The following is a 15,403-nucleotide window of genomic DNA, read 5'->3' on the forward strand; positions in this document are numbered from 1 at the left end:
GCTCTGTGGCATGTGGATCTGCTCAGACCAGAGATGGAACCTGTGTCTCCTGTATTGGCAGGTGGAGTCTTTACCACTGAGCCACTAGGGGAAATCCTTCTTCAGACGATTTTAATGAAAAGGCAGGATTGACACTCACTGGTCTAATGCTTGAAAGACTGACCGACAGTTACCATGCAGTGTGAGGTATGTTCTTCCGGGGATGACGGAGGTGTCTTGTCTCCGCACCATCTAACATTGTAGCTGCTTGTCCCACGTGACTACTGAGGACTCAATGCGGCTACTGAGATTGAGGGCTTGAGTTAAACTGCATTTTAATTTAAACTGAAAACGTTCTGTGTGACTGGGCACTCTTCTATTAGCCAGGGCAAACTAGGGCCGAGGACACATGAAAGCCCTGAATCCAGGGACAGGACTCAAAGCTCAGGGAGCTGTGCTCCCTCCCACAGGAGAGCATCACTGGGCAGCAGAAGTGGCAACCAGACTCTGCACTCACCCCACACACGCAGGACAATCTCTCCCACTGCCACGCGCAGGACGGCTGGGACCAAGCACAAGAGCTGCTGTGTGAGCTGCTGAATGGCACGGTCGTTGTGCAAAACGAGGTGATGTGTCTTGAGTAAGGACTCTTGGAAAGGAAAGAGTCGCATGGAGCCCCCAGCACAGAACTGACATGGCAAGCACCTCAGAGATGTAAATCAGAAGTCTCTCTATATGAGCCACAGCGTAAGCAGTTAACATTACAGAGAACTGACATGCATTCCTGAGGCAGGCAACGGCTCATTACATTCGTTATACAGTCAGACTGGTTCCACATTACTTGTAGAAAGGCTGAATTAATATAGAGAAGTCACCCACGCTATTGACATACCTGTCATTTTTCCTCACCTATTGTGTGTTAGCCAGGTACTATATGGCAGGCGATATGTTAGGGACCTTAAATATTCCCTCCTTTTGTCCGTACAAGACTCTGTAAATTAGATGTTATTTTCTCATTTTATGGTGAGGTAATTTAAAACTCATGGAAGTTAAATGATTTACTTGACGTTGACAAGCAGGGATAAAACTACAATTCAAACTTAGATCTACGTTACACCTAAGATTGTTTTTTATAAAGTCTGTCTCATATTCCATCATATACTCAATAGATATGCTATTGTTTAACAAACCTCCATTTATTTTCTGTCTTATCAAATCATAGTCAATGCTTCAATGAACCTACTTGTATATAAAGCATAATACACACACATACATGTAGAACAGTACATACATCCTAGGTGAGCATTTCATGAATTATCAAAAAGTAGACTTAACTATGGATTCGATCGACCAACCCATAGTTTCTCATAGAAAAACCCAAATGACCTTATCGGCCAACCCAAAAATACACTCTAAATCAAGAAACAGAGCAATGCCAGCGCCTCAGAAGCCCCCGGGGCAACCTCCTAGTTATTTATCCCACCCTCCACCAAAGAGCTAACATCTGTAAAGGGCCTACCACCTCATGGGAGTTCATCAAAAAGAAGCTTAAGAGAGAAGTTACAAATTATGTGTATAATCTAGGCCAAGACTTAAGGTACCATTTGGTCACTAGATAATTAGACACATATCATTTATCTACTTTAATTAGAAGTTAGCGTTTTATTGGACATAAAGAAATTAGAGATGGGTCTCAAGGAACCAGGGTACAAAATCTGTTAATTAGGATTATAGAGTGCCCTAGGCTTGGTGCTTTAAAGGTGACAAGTGACTGATTCTCAGCTCTGATAAGGTTAGGAGTAAGGTGAGGAAGACCAGGAAGTACCTGAGGGCTGAGCTTTGCCTGGTTCCACATTCCTTTCAGCCCCAATGATTTTACCAAAATAGGGAGCATAAATTTAAATAAAATATAAAACGAATAAAATATGAACATATCATACTTAACCAAACTCCCAGGAAGTGGTAGACCTTTTACAGATGTGAACTACTCAAATCCCTTCAACAGTTCTGTAATAGCACCATCCCCGCTTCACAGAGAAGATGACGGAGGTTCAAAAAGTGAAGCACCTGGAGGTCATGAGGCCGGTTAGGGTTAGAGCAAGGATGCAAACTCACCCCCATCCGACCTCAGAGCCCTGCCCTGTGTATACACCCTGCTGCCTTCCCCTGCCAGGGGTTCTCTTCTGTTACAGACAACTGACTTCCTTAGAGACAAGACCTAGCTGATTACTAGCTAATTAGTGCAATAACAATAACAAAAGATTAGATGAGTCACAGACCTGGAAACTCCTTTTATGTTTCCAAGCCTCTCTCCCCCTGGGGCGCTGGAACCTACTGTTTCATGTGGACACCTACTGTTTATCTTCATTCGGTTTGTTTCTTCTTATCCACTGACAACATACTTTTCTCTACAAGATGACAAAGTCTCTGACCAAGTAAATAAAGTAAGTAAGTGTTAGTCGCTCAGTCCTGCCTGACTCTTTGCGACCCCATGGACTGCAGCCCACCAGGCTCCCCTGTCCATAAGATTTTACAGGCAAGGATACTGGAGTGGGTAGCCTTTCCCTTCTCCAGGAAATCTTCCCAACCCAGGGATCGAACCCGGGTCTCCTGCACTGCAGGCAGATTCTTTACCGACTAAGCTACAAGGGAAGCCCATAAAAAAGTGAAAGTCGCTCAGCCGTGTCCAACTCTTTGGGACCCCATGGACTGAGTCCATGGAATTCTCCAGGCCAGAATACTGGAGTAGGTAGCCTTTCCTTTCTCCAGGGAATCTTCCCAAGCCAGGGATTGAACCCAGGTCTCCTGCATTGCAGGCGGATTCTTTACCAGCTGAGCCACAAGGGAAGCCCATTTGCTGACACAGGTTACCTGGCCTGCCCTGAGCCACAAGCAAAGACTTGAGTTGGCAGGTTGTGTCCAGGTGTCCACTTAGCCTTGTACCCCGCATCCCCTCTAACTTTCACTGCACGTCTGCCACCAGTCAGTGGTGGTGTTCAGTCACTAATTCGTGTCTGACTCTGTGACCCCATGGATTGTGTAGCCCACCAGGCTCCTCTGCCCATGGGATTTCCCAGGCAAGAATACTGGAGGGGGTTGCCATTTCCTTTTCCACGGGATCTTCCCGACCCAGGGGTTGAACCTGAGTCTCCTGCATTGTAGGCGGATTCTTTACCACTAAGCCACCTGGGAACCCCGTCACCAATACTGATTTCCAAATGTGTACAAGTATGCTTTAGATGGAAAAGATTTTCGTTTAACTGAGGCCACTGAATTACAGCCTGACCAACCACACAAAGAGATTTGACAAGTCACTTGTGGCAATATTACCTATAACTTTACTAAGTTTTTCAATGTATAATAAAATCTACTGCAATTAATGGGCTTCTCAGGTAGTGCTAATGGTAAAGAACCCACCTGCCAATGCAGTAGACATAAGAGACATGGGTTCTATTCCTGGATCAGGAGGATCCCTGGGGGAGGGCATGGCAACCCACTGCAATATCCCTGTCTGGAGAATCCCATGGACAGAGGAGCCTGGCGGGCTACAGTCCATAGGGTTGCAAAGAGTCGGACATGACTGAAGCAACTTAGCACTGCAATAAATGTTTTTTCTTCTTTTTTCTTGGAAAGCAATAACAGGCTTGAACTGACAGAAGAGACAGAAGAACTGAATTTCTTTGACTTACTTGGTTTTCCATTTGCAGCAAGACTTTCATAAACTTAGCACCTAACGACAGAAAAACTCGGGTCTTCTGCATTGCAGGTAGATTCTTTACCGTCTGCGCCATCAGGAAAGTCCAAGACTATATATATAAACACATATAATTGGTGCTGTCTGTGTTTATAAGTAACTTACCTTGACCGGAATTATATATTGCTTTTACAGACTTCTTAACTTTCTGTAAGGCTGTTCTATCTTGGTCTAGAGCCTAAAAGAGAAAAACAGGGAGAGAAAATGTTGGAAAACTTAGTTTAAAAAATGAAAGAGAAAGAAAAACTCACTTGTAACTGCGTGTGTTGTGCTAATCACTGCAGCAACAGCAAACTGGCACATTTATCTAACAGTGAACCATTTCAGAGACATGATTTGCCCAGGATTTGAGTAGTTTTGAGATAAATGCAGTTATTCCACAAGGCTCAACACTGTGTAAAATGGATAACTTGGTAGTCAGTCAGTAACTGTGCTAAGTTATGCGCAGGAAGGAAAAAAGAAGATACGTAATGAATCTTAAGGTTTGATTCCTTCATTTGGAGAGCTTATAACCTGGGAAGGGAGAAAGGCAAACATGTGACATGTTCCCAGTGGACAAAGCACATCGTCAAACGGTAACTTCAGCCAGGAAGAAAACATTTAAGGGGGTGTAATAAATAAGAGCGGCCCCGAAGCACTTCTCAAACTTTTAAACTTGAGGATTACTTTCAGTGTTAAAAAATTTTTTGACTACATAATGCTGATACTTCAAAAATTCCACTTTTTAAAAATCACAACACAGAAAATGCTACCATGATGCTGGTAATGCTTACACATGATTTCTTAGGTGATGAATCAACACATCTCCAGCCATCTACCTGTGTTACGAAGGGGGTGCGGGTGGGGTATACTGGGGGACTGTCACTCCTGATTCTTAACCCAAGGGTTGGATTCACAATTGTGTTTCATTTGAAAATTCATCACACGGCGCACGTGGGATGTGTACTCTTTTCTATGTGTGTATTACACTTTAAAAGAAGTCAGTATAAGATAACACTCATGGCATGCTGACTTAAAGTTCTTAGAACAACGTCAAGCCCCTCTCTGCTCTCCCAAGGGTCTAGGATCCATCCACAGGCTGAGAACCCCTGGATGTTTATGTGAAGATGTGGAGGGCAGGAGCAACAGCAGCCATCATCATAAACTCGTACGATAAAGTTTAAGAACTTTAAATGTGCACTCACGTCTATTACATCAGCTAAACCTCAAGACACCAGATGAGTGAACTGAGGCCCACAGAAGGTAAGACCTTCCTCACTGCAGGAAGGTGCAAAGTGAGGCAGCAGGCACCTACTATTCCCCTTTTGCAAAACGGGTTTTCCTGCCGCCCTGAACGTGGGGTTCAAGGGGCACTGCTGCATTCTACTGGCTCCTGCTCCCTGGGTGAAGAGGGTGTATGCCGAGCTCAGTCCTGCCTACGATTTCCGGGCTTGAGAACAGGGATCATAACATTCAGCCCCTTTCTGATGATGCAACCCTGGGGGCCACCACAGCTTTTGTGGTGGAAGAATCTGGCCAGACAGGATGATGCTAACAGAGACAAGGCACCAGAAACAAGTGGTGGAGGAGGCAGTCCTTGCGTCCAGCTGTCCTCAAGGCTATGTCACCGCTAACCTTCCTGCAGACTGAGGACATGAGACAGTAAGTTCCCTTTAGTCCTCAGCCAGCTGAAGTTGAGACTGTCACTTGCAACCACGAGTCCTAAATAACACAAGAACTAAAGTTTACTGAGCACTTACTACACCAGATGTAAGCTCGGTAGAGAAGACATATCCAACAGATAAGACTCTCTGCGAAGCATCTTCAACAACAAAAAAAGCAGCATCTGTATTTTTCAGATAAGGAAATGTGATAGGCCATCAATAAATATTTGTAAGAAGGGAGGAAAATATTAACTTGCCCAAAGTCAGAGTCAGAAAGTGCTAAAGGTCACATTTCACACGAATGGCTCTTGAATCCCAAATCTAACAGGATGCTGGGATAAAAATCAGACTGCAGGTCAAAGGCTATTTCTGTCACACCCATCACTTACTTCCCACCTCCACAACTTTGTCACAACCACATCCCACCTGTACTCCCTTTTTTTGTACTCTTTTTAAATCAGTGTTTTTCTTTAGGTCCATTCCCTTTTTTTCCCCATTCACATTTTCTTTTCAAAAAAATAAACGGACACTGTAAAGAGCTGGATCACTCACCATTAATAGAAGATACCCTAAAAATGACGTAGTACCTCTAACTACACAAAATGCTTACCTATTTACTACCTCGAATCATCTCATCTAATACCAGGGACACCGCACATCACACTTAAGAAACCGTGTTTTACAACATAGTTGCAGAGAAGAGACGAAGTTTGAGTTATTTCAAAGATCTGAGATTTGTACTTTAAAGAGGGAAGATAACTAACATTTTAATAAATGTTTAGTCACACAGGGAGCTGAGGTTTACACAAATTATTCCACTCAATTCTTACAAAAACCCTCTGAAGTGCTGGTACTGGATTCATTATAGATAGATGAGTAAACAGAGGCTTAGAAAGTACAACTTGCCCAGGTGGTAGAGTAGGGGTTTGAATCGAGGTCTTCACAGTAAAACGCCACCCCCTAATCACTAACCAGTTCTGCGTTCCAATGATATCCCTGAGGAACTGAAACTGAAAGGAGTCTCGTCTTGAGCGGGGAATGTCCACCAGCTTGCAGAGGCAAATCTGAGTTAAGATAGTTAGGTTGCTGGTAGAGTGGGAGAGGAAGACAGTAACGAAAATAAGTGCAAATAAGCACTCATTTTAAGAGGTGGGATCCAAAGGGTTTATCCTTTGATGAACTGCTTTGTGGTAAGGATATTTTAAAAAATAATTCTAGTAACAGCCACCACTTATTTTTTATATACATATTGAGCATGCGTGCTAGGTTGCTTCAGTCACGTCTGACTCTGCAACCCTCAGGACTGTAGCCCACCAGGCTCCTCCAACTATGGGATTTTCAGGCAAGAATACTGGAGTGGGATGCCAAGCCGTCCTCCAGGGGCTCTTCCTGACCCAAGGATAGAACCCAAGTCTCCTGTGGCTACTGCACTGCAGGCAGATTCTTTACCACTGAGCCACCAGGGAAGCCCTTATATACATTATTACTGCCATCTTTTTTTCCTGGTGAAAACTCCTGCTTTATTTTGGAGAAGTCAAACAGCTTGCCAGGTGTCACATATCAGGTAAGAGAAAAACCAGCTGATGCTTTTTCAAACAAGCCACCTAAAAACCCATTGTAGATGGCATGCTTGTGTTTCCCCTGGATGTAATGATTTTTGAATAACTTTTTAGAAAGAATAAAAGATCTCTTTCTGGAAGAAAATAAGCTATTGGCTTAGCTTTGGGGAGTGATAACCACTGAAGAATGATTCTACTCATACAGAAATTAATGAGTGGACTTTAATGTCCACGCACAGAGTTAATGACTCCCAATAAGCAAAGAGCTGGGGAAGATTTCAGCCGTAACATTTTATGAGGCCAGTTATCTGCTTCCTTTCTACAGGAGGGAAAGTCTCAGAAATTTATGTTGGATTCTTACCAACCTGTCTATAAACTAACAGGATGTAAAGTTCACGTACTTACTTTTAAAGGTTATTAATGACATCCACAGCCACCATTACATCTGGGTGACACTTCTCTTTTTACACTCTATTTGGCCACCAGCAAAAGGCAGCTGGGTAAAATGCACTTTTAAGAGCTCCGTGTTGAAGAGAGCCAGGGAACGCTGTCCTTCAAATAAGGCTCCCTCCAGAAATAACACATGTCTAAATGTGCTAGAGAGCGCCATCCCCTTAACCGCCAGATGAGCAACACTCGGCAGTGACATCTTTCGCCTAAAATGTCCTGTGTGTAAAACTAAATAAAGCGGAGAGAAAAGTGGTGGATGAATGGGCTTCATAACTATCCCCTCTCTCAACCCATTAAAAGTATGTGAAAATATGTGCCTGCATTTCAAGTATGCATCTGAAGGTGAACAACTCAAAAAAGTGTATGTGTTTGTGAGAGAGGGAGAGGGGAGAAGGATGAATAAACTAAGACAGGAATCCAGGAGAACAGGCTGATCTCTAATAATGCAATAACACCTTCCCCATCTAAGAATTCCGCAATATAGCAACTCTGTCTTCTCTGCATTACTGAAGAACAGGGGTGTTAACCTTGAAAGTACTTCTCATCTTTATATGGAGACAGCTTATTTCATGTGCAGTCCTAACAAGTGTGGGCATCTGAACACACAGAGAAGGTATAGGCTGCTGCAAACTAGTGAGAGCCTGATGGAAAAACCATACCACAGAAGCAAGCAACCTGAGGGTTCAGAAACATTCCACAAACTGGACGTGAGAATGAAAAAGAATTCTTTAAGAATCAAGAGGCCATTCAGGGTAGGACATGGAGCCTTTCGTACCCCTCTGGGCCGAGCGGCATCCGTGGGTCATGAGAGAGTGCAAACAACAGATGTTCATGGAGATGCACAGGAATCCAGCCACGCCTGTTCCCCTCCACTCAGGGCATTTGCACTGGCTGATCTGTCTCTCTGGAACTCTCCTCCCTAAGCTCTTCAGGTGAGGGTTCTGTTTACCCAGGCCTCAGGTTAACAGCCCCCTCCTGGGACCTCCCTGGTGGTCCAGCAGCTAAGACTGCACGCTCCCTATGCAGGGGACTGGGTTCCATCACTGGTCAAGGAACTAGATGTCACATGCCCCAGCTAAGACCTGGCACAGCCAAATTAAAAACAACAACAACAAAAAAAACCCTCCTTCCTCCAGGAGACCTTCTATGATCAACCTAAAGCAGCATATCCGCTCTCCCCCACCATTCACTCTCTCACACACTTCACACTAGATACTCAACAGCTCTACACATCCCTGAAACGATCCTGGTTGTGACCTGTATGGAACTTCTCTCCCTCCACCGGGAGAAGGAAAGCCCTATGGACGTGGGCCCCGTGGAACCTCTTCATGGCTGAATTCCCAGTTCCGGCGCCCAGCTGAGCGGAAGCTCAAAAATGCTTATGAAACAAAATTACTAATAATGAATCAATGAACCCCTCATTATTCTCAGCTCCCCAAATAGCAACATACGCAATGCAAGGCTGGCCTTGAAAATGGCCGAATAGAGTTTTGAATTGAGAACACATGGCCCTCTGCAATTCTTCCCCCGACGGTTCTAAACAGCTGAGGTCTAAAGGTATGTATGTGTTAAACATGTGAGTGTATGTATGTGTTTGTGTGTGTATATATGTGTGTCACACATATATGTATAAGTAACATGACCACACAGTACCTTGAGTAATGGTTTAAAAGGACAGACAGAGCTTACACATTTTCAGTTAGTTCTGTATCTTAATTAAGATAGTTATTCTGGCAACTGTTAAAAACATTTTATTGGAATACAGTACACCTACATTAAATGAGCAATGCCAATACAACTGTTAACACTCATTAAGATTTTCTCTTTCAGAATTATTTTCTAAGTCCAGGGCACCTTCTTTTCAATATACTCAAGTGGGAAAAAATGTGTCTTATTTTAGTTAGATGTGATTTTTGAAAATAAAGCACAAGTCTTTGATGCTAAGTCTTATGCATATACTTACAGAGAAAGCAAACAGTGGATAACAAATAACCGCACAGAATTTCTTACAGACATGCCTGGGAAGACATCAATCATACCTCTCACCCTCTAGGGATGCTGAATGTTAAATAGATTAAAGTACCTGGATGTGGCTGGCACAAAGCCTTGCATGAGCAGGTGCTCAAAAACTGCTAGCATCATTACCCTCACCTTTGGAGGTGCTTCCAAGAGAGAAATTTCTGAAACGCTTGGAGCGGTGACAGCACAGCGTTTCTGAAACAAGCACTCCCACTAGCAAAGTGGTTTCTTCAATGAAAAGAATTTTTACTCAGTTGGGGGGAAAAAAGGAGTGCTTCTGCTTTATTATTTTAATAGTCCTATTCAGGAAGGTAATTTCAGAAATGCATTTCAATAGATGCATTTGTCCCATAATCACCACAAGGTAAAAGCTCTTCTGTGCAACTGGCTTAATAGGGAAATCAAAGGGAGATGATGCTGGCCCGATTTTGGTTCAAAGCCCAGATGCTTCCTTCTTCACCTTGCTGAGCAACCCCACTCACTGCCTTTCCGGGAGGAGGGAGATGTTTAATTAATTCTCATAAACTCGCTGAGAATGAAACAGTGATGGAGGCTCACATGTGGCCTCCCAGCCAAGTCAATATATTAGTTATCTGTCACAAGACCCCATACCCTAGAATGCACGTGTGTAACTGTAACACGGACCAGGTATGGGTCCAGAAAGTAAGCCAGTGTGACGATGAAGGGCTCTGTGACTCAAGGAGCCAGAAGGGAGAGTGACCATGTCATTTCCTCATAAAAGAGCTGGGGCATCTGAACACACAGAGAAGGTACAGGCTGTTGCAAATGAGAGAGAGCCTGCTGGAGAGATCAAACCAACAGAAGCCAGGAACCCAAGGATTCAGAAAGATTATACAAACTGCACATGAGAACAACAACAACAAAATTCTTTAAGAACCAAGAGGCCATTCGGAGGAGGACACAGAATCTCTCGTGCCCCTCCGGGCCGAGCGGCATCCCTAGGTCACAGCAGAGCTCACACAACAGATGCTCTTGGAGATGCACAGGAATCCAGCCACGCCTCTTTGCCCCACTCAGGGCATTTGCACCGGCTGATCTGTCTGCCTGGAACTCTCCTCCCTAAGCTCTTCAGGTGAGGGTTCACCCAGGCGTCTGGTTGACAGTCTCAGGTTAATGCAACTGAGTCTCTGTTCTGAGGATCAATCCTGGGTTTTTATGTCACTCGCTCACTTGTTCATCCATTAGCTATGGCTGGCACACAGTGGTCCCTCCTCTAGGCCAGGCACTGCCTCTGCCCCTGCTTCCCCAGCTGCACATCCCCCCCCCTTCTACTTGCCACAACAGAACAACAACAAAACCCTTCACTAGGACCAGTGGGACGTGTGGGACTGAGTTAGATAAGACATGAAGGAAGTTATTCATGAAGTATGAATCCTCCCTACCCTGGGATTTTGGCCACACTTCCCACATTATACTATCCTTTACCTTGAATTTTAGGGGTTTAGTACCTGTCTCTTTCCCTACTCGTCAACTGAAAGTGCTCCAATAATAACACTTGTATTTGTTTCTTTCTTTGCACAGAAGATGCTGAGTTAAGAACTTGCTCTGTTGAATGAAAGGAAAATACACATGGAAGGAAGAAAGGATGAATCCACTGCTCCAATCCTTTGGCCACCTGATGTGAAGAACTGACTCACTGGAAAAGACCCTGATGTGGGGAAAGATTGAAGGCAGAAGGAGAAGAGGACAAGAGAAGATGAGATGGTTGGATGGCATCACTGACTCAAAGGACATGAGTTTGAGCAAGCTCCGGGAGTTGGTGAAGGACAGGGAAGCCTGGTGTGCTGCAGTCCATGGGGTTGCAGAGAGTCAGACACGACTGAGCGACTGAACTGAACCAAGAGTAAAACCCAAGTCTTCATTACTGCCAGCCAGGCCCTATGAGATCCAGGGCTGCTGCCCTCTGACTCTGTTCCTATACTCTCCACTCGTGTCTAAGTCACATCCGCAGTCTTTCGGAACCCATAAGCTTGAATCCACCCAAGAGCTTCTGCAACTGCTAATATCTCTGCTGAAATCCTTTTCTTAAAACTCTTCCCCAGATGTAAAGTGGCGTGGCCTGCTTGCTCTCTCCTTTTTTCTTGTGCATTCACCTCAAATGCTGGAAGCACAGCCCCTATTAACCTGAGGAGTGGAAGTACGGGGGCGCTGAGAGGCACCCTGTGGTTCAGCCACACAGCAGCACAGGAGGCCAAGAGCAGCTCACATGAAAGCAAGAGGGAGAGATGTTATCGTTCCTTAGTTTCAAGATTAACACAAGCTGAATGAGGCTGCTACACAAGGGGAAATGATCAACCTAAAATAAAACGTGATTTGCATAATGCATCTCAAAAATGGAAAGTTGACAGGTCATCCACAAAGGTTTTAAGCTCTTTGCGCTATCTTAGACTATAAAAGTGTCCTTAAGATTCAGATTCTCCATTGTTTATACAGATTTCAATCAGAAACTTCTGTCCTCTACTCTACCTGTAGCTGAATGGCTCCACCAAAGGGAATCAGACTCACAGGCAGCAGAGAATTGCAGGTACTGAGGACTAAGGGTTTGGATTCCACTTCACAGCTCAGATACGCAGCAAAGATCAATGTACCACCTTAAGCAATGTTGTTGTTCAGTCACTAAGTCGTGTCCGACTCTTTGCGACCCCAGGGACTGCAGCCTGCCAGGCTCCTCTGATCTCCTCTATCTCCTGGAGTTTGCTGAAATTGATGTCCGTTAAGTTGGGTGATACCATATACCTTCAGCAATACCTCCTGATTGATTCTAAGGATCTACGCTATGCAGCAAAACAGCACCAATCTATCAACTTTCCAGGCCAAAGAAAAGATACTGCATAAAACTGCGGCTCACCAAAGTCCCCTTTCCTGTGTACACATCTTGAGGAAGGCGACTATGCAAGGCCCAGAGCAGGGGCTAATAAATGTGAGTCAGCTAAATCTGCCTCTATACTGAAAGCATCTAAAAGTAAAGCTATACAGAACAGCACTGGAACTCACAGAATGCTATTTATTTCTCAAGTGCTATTTATTTTAAAAACCTAAGTGTTTTATACAACCTTGCACTGTCATAGTCAAGACTCTTTTCGCTGAACCACTAAACTGACTCTTGCACTGCTGTGGCGATCAGCAGAGTAAACAGAGAAAAGTGGGAATGACCCCTTTAAGACCCTTAAAGCCATATAATAACACCCCACCTAAGCCCAGTCTTGCTTTGCCCTGTGAAGCTGGGTCTCTACTCCTAATGGCTCCACTCCTGCTGGTCCCACACCATGTGGCACTGTTACCACGGGGGAACCCCAGTTCCACGGGATCACCAACATTCCAGCATTCAAGCCCTCGTTCGAGAGTGCAGTCTTTGCCTCTGGTGCATATCTGGGCCCTGGAAGAAGCAGGGCCTGCGTGCAGAGCCATGTCCAGAAATAGATGCTGCGGTGAAGAGCTCGGAGGGCAGAGCCCTTGATGACTTCTGTTGGCTCCGTGGGACCTGCTTAAGCGAGTTGTCCTGAAGCGCCCCTGCCCTCCTCGCACGACACCACCACAGGGAGTGCTTCCTTCTCGCTTTCTCTGCCTCTAACTGTCCTTAGAGACTTTTTTTCTTTTAAAGAGATCTTTTTTTTTTTTAACAAAATTATTTCTTTATTTCTGGCTGTGCTGTGTCTTTGCTGCTGCGCGTGGACTTTCTCTAGTTGCGGTGAGCGGAGGCTGTTCTCCAGTTGGGGTGCACGGGCTTCTCCCTGCGGTGGCTTCTCTTGCTGGGGAGTACGGGCTTTAGGGTGCTCGGGCTTCAGTAGTTGTGGCAAGGAGGCTCCAGAGCACAGGCTCAGTAGTTGTGGGGCACGGGCTTAGCTGCCCCTCGGCATGTGGGATCTTCTCGGACCAAGGATCGAACCTGTGTCCCCTGAGTGGGCAGATGGATTCTTAACCACTGAGTCACCAGGGAAGTCTTCCTCAGGCTTATAGCGGCCCAGTCTCACCTCCCTTCTCCCAACACTGGTGATGAGGATGCTAAAAACAACAGGAATGTGTTCTTATTTAATCCTCACAGTAACCGATAAAGACGTCTCTGTTGCCCACATTTTACCGAGAAGGAGACTGAAGTGCAGGATGGCCTGAGATCCTGCAACAAGTCAGAGACGCAGTCAAGGGTCACGGCCGGGTCTTCCTGATCAGCGAGCCCATATTCGTGAGCTTCATGTTCTCCAAGCTGCCAGCCTGACACGGTGGGTCTGGAGGACGGAGGAAACTTTAAAAGACAAGATCAGCCAAGGATTCGGTAACCAGGCCACAAGACAAACAACTTCCGAAACCTTCTCTTTCTCATTTGAGGGACGCTCTTGGAAGAAGCCAAAGAGGAACTGAGACCAACGCTTAGCTTGAGAACCTGAAGTCACTCTTTACAGGGGGGGAGGGGATAAAAGCAAAGTGGGAGGAAGTCAGCCTGCAGCTCATCACCTGGCTTCCCCCCCCCCGCCCCCACCACTTCACGTGGGCCCATCTGCTAACCAAGCACTGTGCTGGGTGTGGTGGTGATGAGTCAGCCACAGAGAGGATTTCCACGTGGCTTCAGGGCACCCGGGGGACTGCAGTGCAGCCTTCGTGGACTTCACCAAGAGCCGTTCTGGACACTGGGCATGACTTGCACTAAAACTGATCACTGGCATGTATGCCTCCAAGGAGAAAAACAGGTTAAAGAGCAATAACTAATCACAACAACACATGGAGAAGCACAGGCTTGTGAAAGCTTCCAGATGCACCTTAAAATATCAGAGACTGAAAAACACTACTAAGAGTGACTGGCAGAAAAACCCTCAAAAAGAATTGGTGGGCTTATCCTTGGGGTCAGTGAGGGAATCAGGAGCTTATTTTAAGAAGAGGGACAGTTTCTCCACCTGGTACTTCTAATCTGGCTCTGGTCAACGGAGAGGTCACTTTAGTCCCTGCTGGGCAATGTGAGAAGGACAGAGAGGACTATCCAGAGATTGGGCACGTCCATCCACAAACACCTACTCCTCTCAACAGCCAATGTCCACACTTGATGTGGGGACACCAGGCTAAGACCAGACAGTTCTCTTCTTCAAAGAGGGAGAGATGGGGAACAGCAGGGTGCTAACCAACGTTCCTCAGAGCAGAGATGCTGGGGCTTAGAAGCACCTGGGAGGCCAGGTGGCCGGATCACGTGGACACGTGGAGGATACAGAGATGGATGGGGGCCAGATCATGTGGGGAGGAGAGGCCACGGAAAGAGTTCACTTTTATTCTGACAGCAAAGGTAAGTCAAGAGTGGGGCTGCTGGGGCTTTACAAGAAAGAAGGTGGTAATTACTCTTGAACTTTGGAAAAATGACTCTGGCTGATGTGCTGGGAATGGGAGGGTCAGGAGCAAGATCGGAAAGGAAAGAGCCGATCGGCTGGGTCTCACACAGACAGAACTTCTAAGTATTTCTCGTGTGGCTGGATCCACTTACTCCTCTAGGATCACACTTCATATTTAAGGCTTCCTCCAGAAGTAGTCCTTCCCTCCTCCCCCATCTACACCCACTCATGACCTCGGTGGAGGGCATCAAGATGCCCAGCTGGACTCAGGAGACCACAAAACCCGGCCAGGCCCACCTCTGCACCAGTCCTTAAACCCATCCCTATGGCACCGACCTGATTTCAGCACTGGACCATGTCCCAGGCAGAGGGAGGAGTCCTTCCAAACTGTGAATCCGGTCATGTCACTCTCTTGCTTTAAAACTTAGAATAATGAGCAGGCTGAGTCTTTCAATGACTTTGAAAGCCCTCTTTGCCTTACCTCAAGGGCTTCCGCAGGCTCCCTTCTGCAGTACAATGACCTGCTCTCTCACCTGACGTTCCTGGCAGTCCCGGTCCACGGTGCCCAGTCATACGCAGCACTTGTCTGGTCTCTGTTTGACTCTGGAGATGCCAACTCCAGCAGCTACAGCTCTCGTCCTCAGTAATACTTTTGCCTTTTCTTCACCA

General features: G+C 45.8%; 1 protein-coding gene across 21 annotated transcripts in view; it reads right to left on the reverse strand.

The window, feature by feature from the left end:
* ASAP1 (ArfGAP with SH3 domain, ankyrin repeat and PH domain 1) overlaps nt 1-15,403 on the reverse strand; it is a 335,887-nt gene that overhangs the window by 131,094 nt on the left and 189,390 nt on the right. For all 21 annotated transcript variants that reach the window (XR_014057637.1, XR_014057635.1, XR_014057638.1 and 18 more), the window contains one exon: nt 3,839-3,911. Coding sequence is in view for 15 of the 21 variants with exons in the window: in XM_081504067.1 (XP_081360193.1) it covers nt 3,839-3,911 (73 nt within the window). In the remaining 6 variants the exon portion in view is untranslated. The remainder of the gene's footprint in view (nt 1-3,838; nt 3,912-15,403) is intronic.

The sequence above is a fragment of the Giraffa tippelskirchi genome, chromosome 6 (assembly GCF_054371585.1).
Source record: "Giraffa tippelskirchi isolate mGirTip1 chromosome 6, T2T-mGirTip1v1.2.pri, whole genome shotgun sequence".
Lineage (NCBI taxonomy): Eukaryota > Metazoa > Chordata > Mammalia > Artiodactyla > Giraffidae > Giraffa > Giraffa tippelskirchi.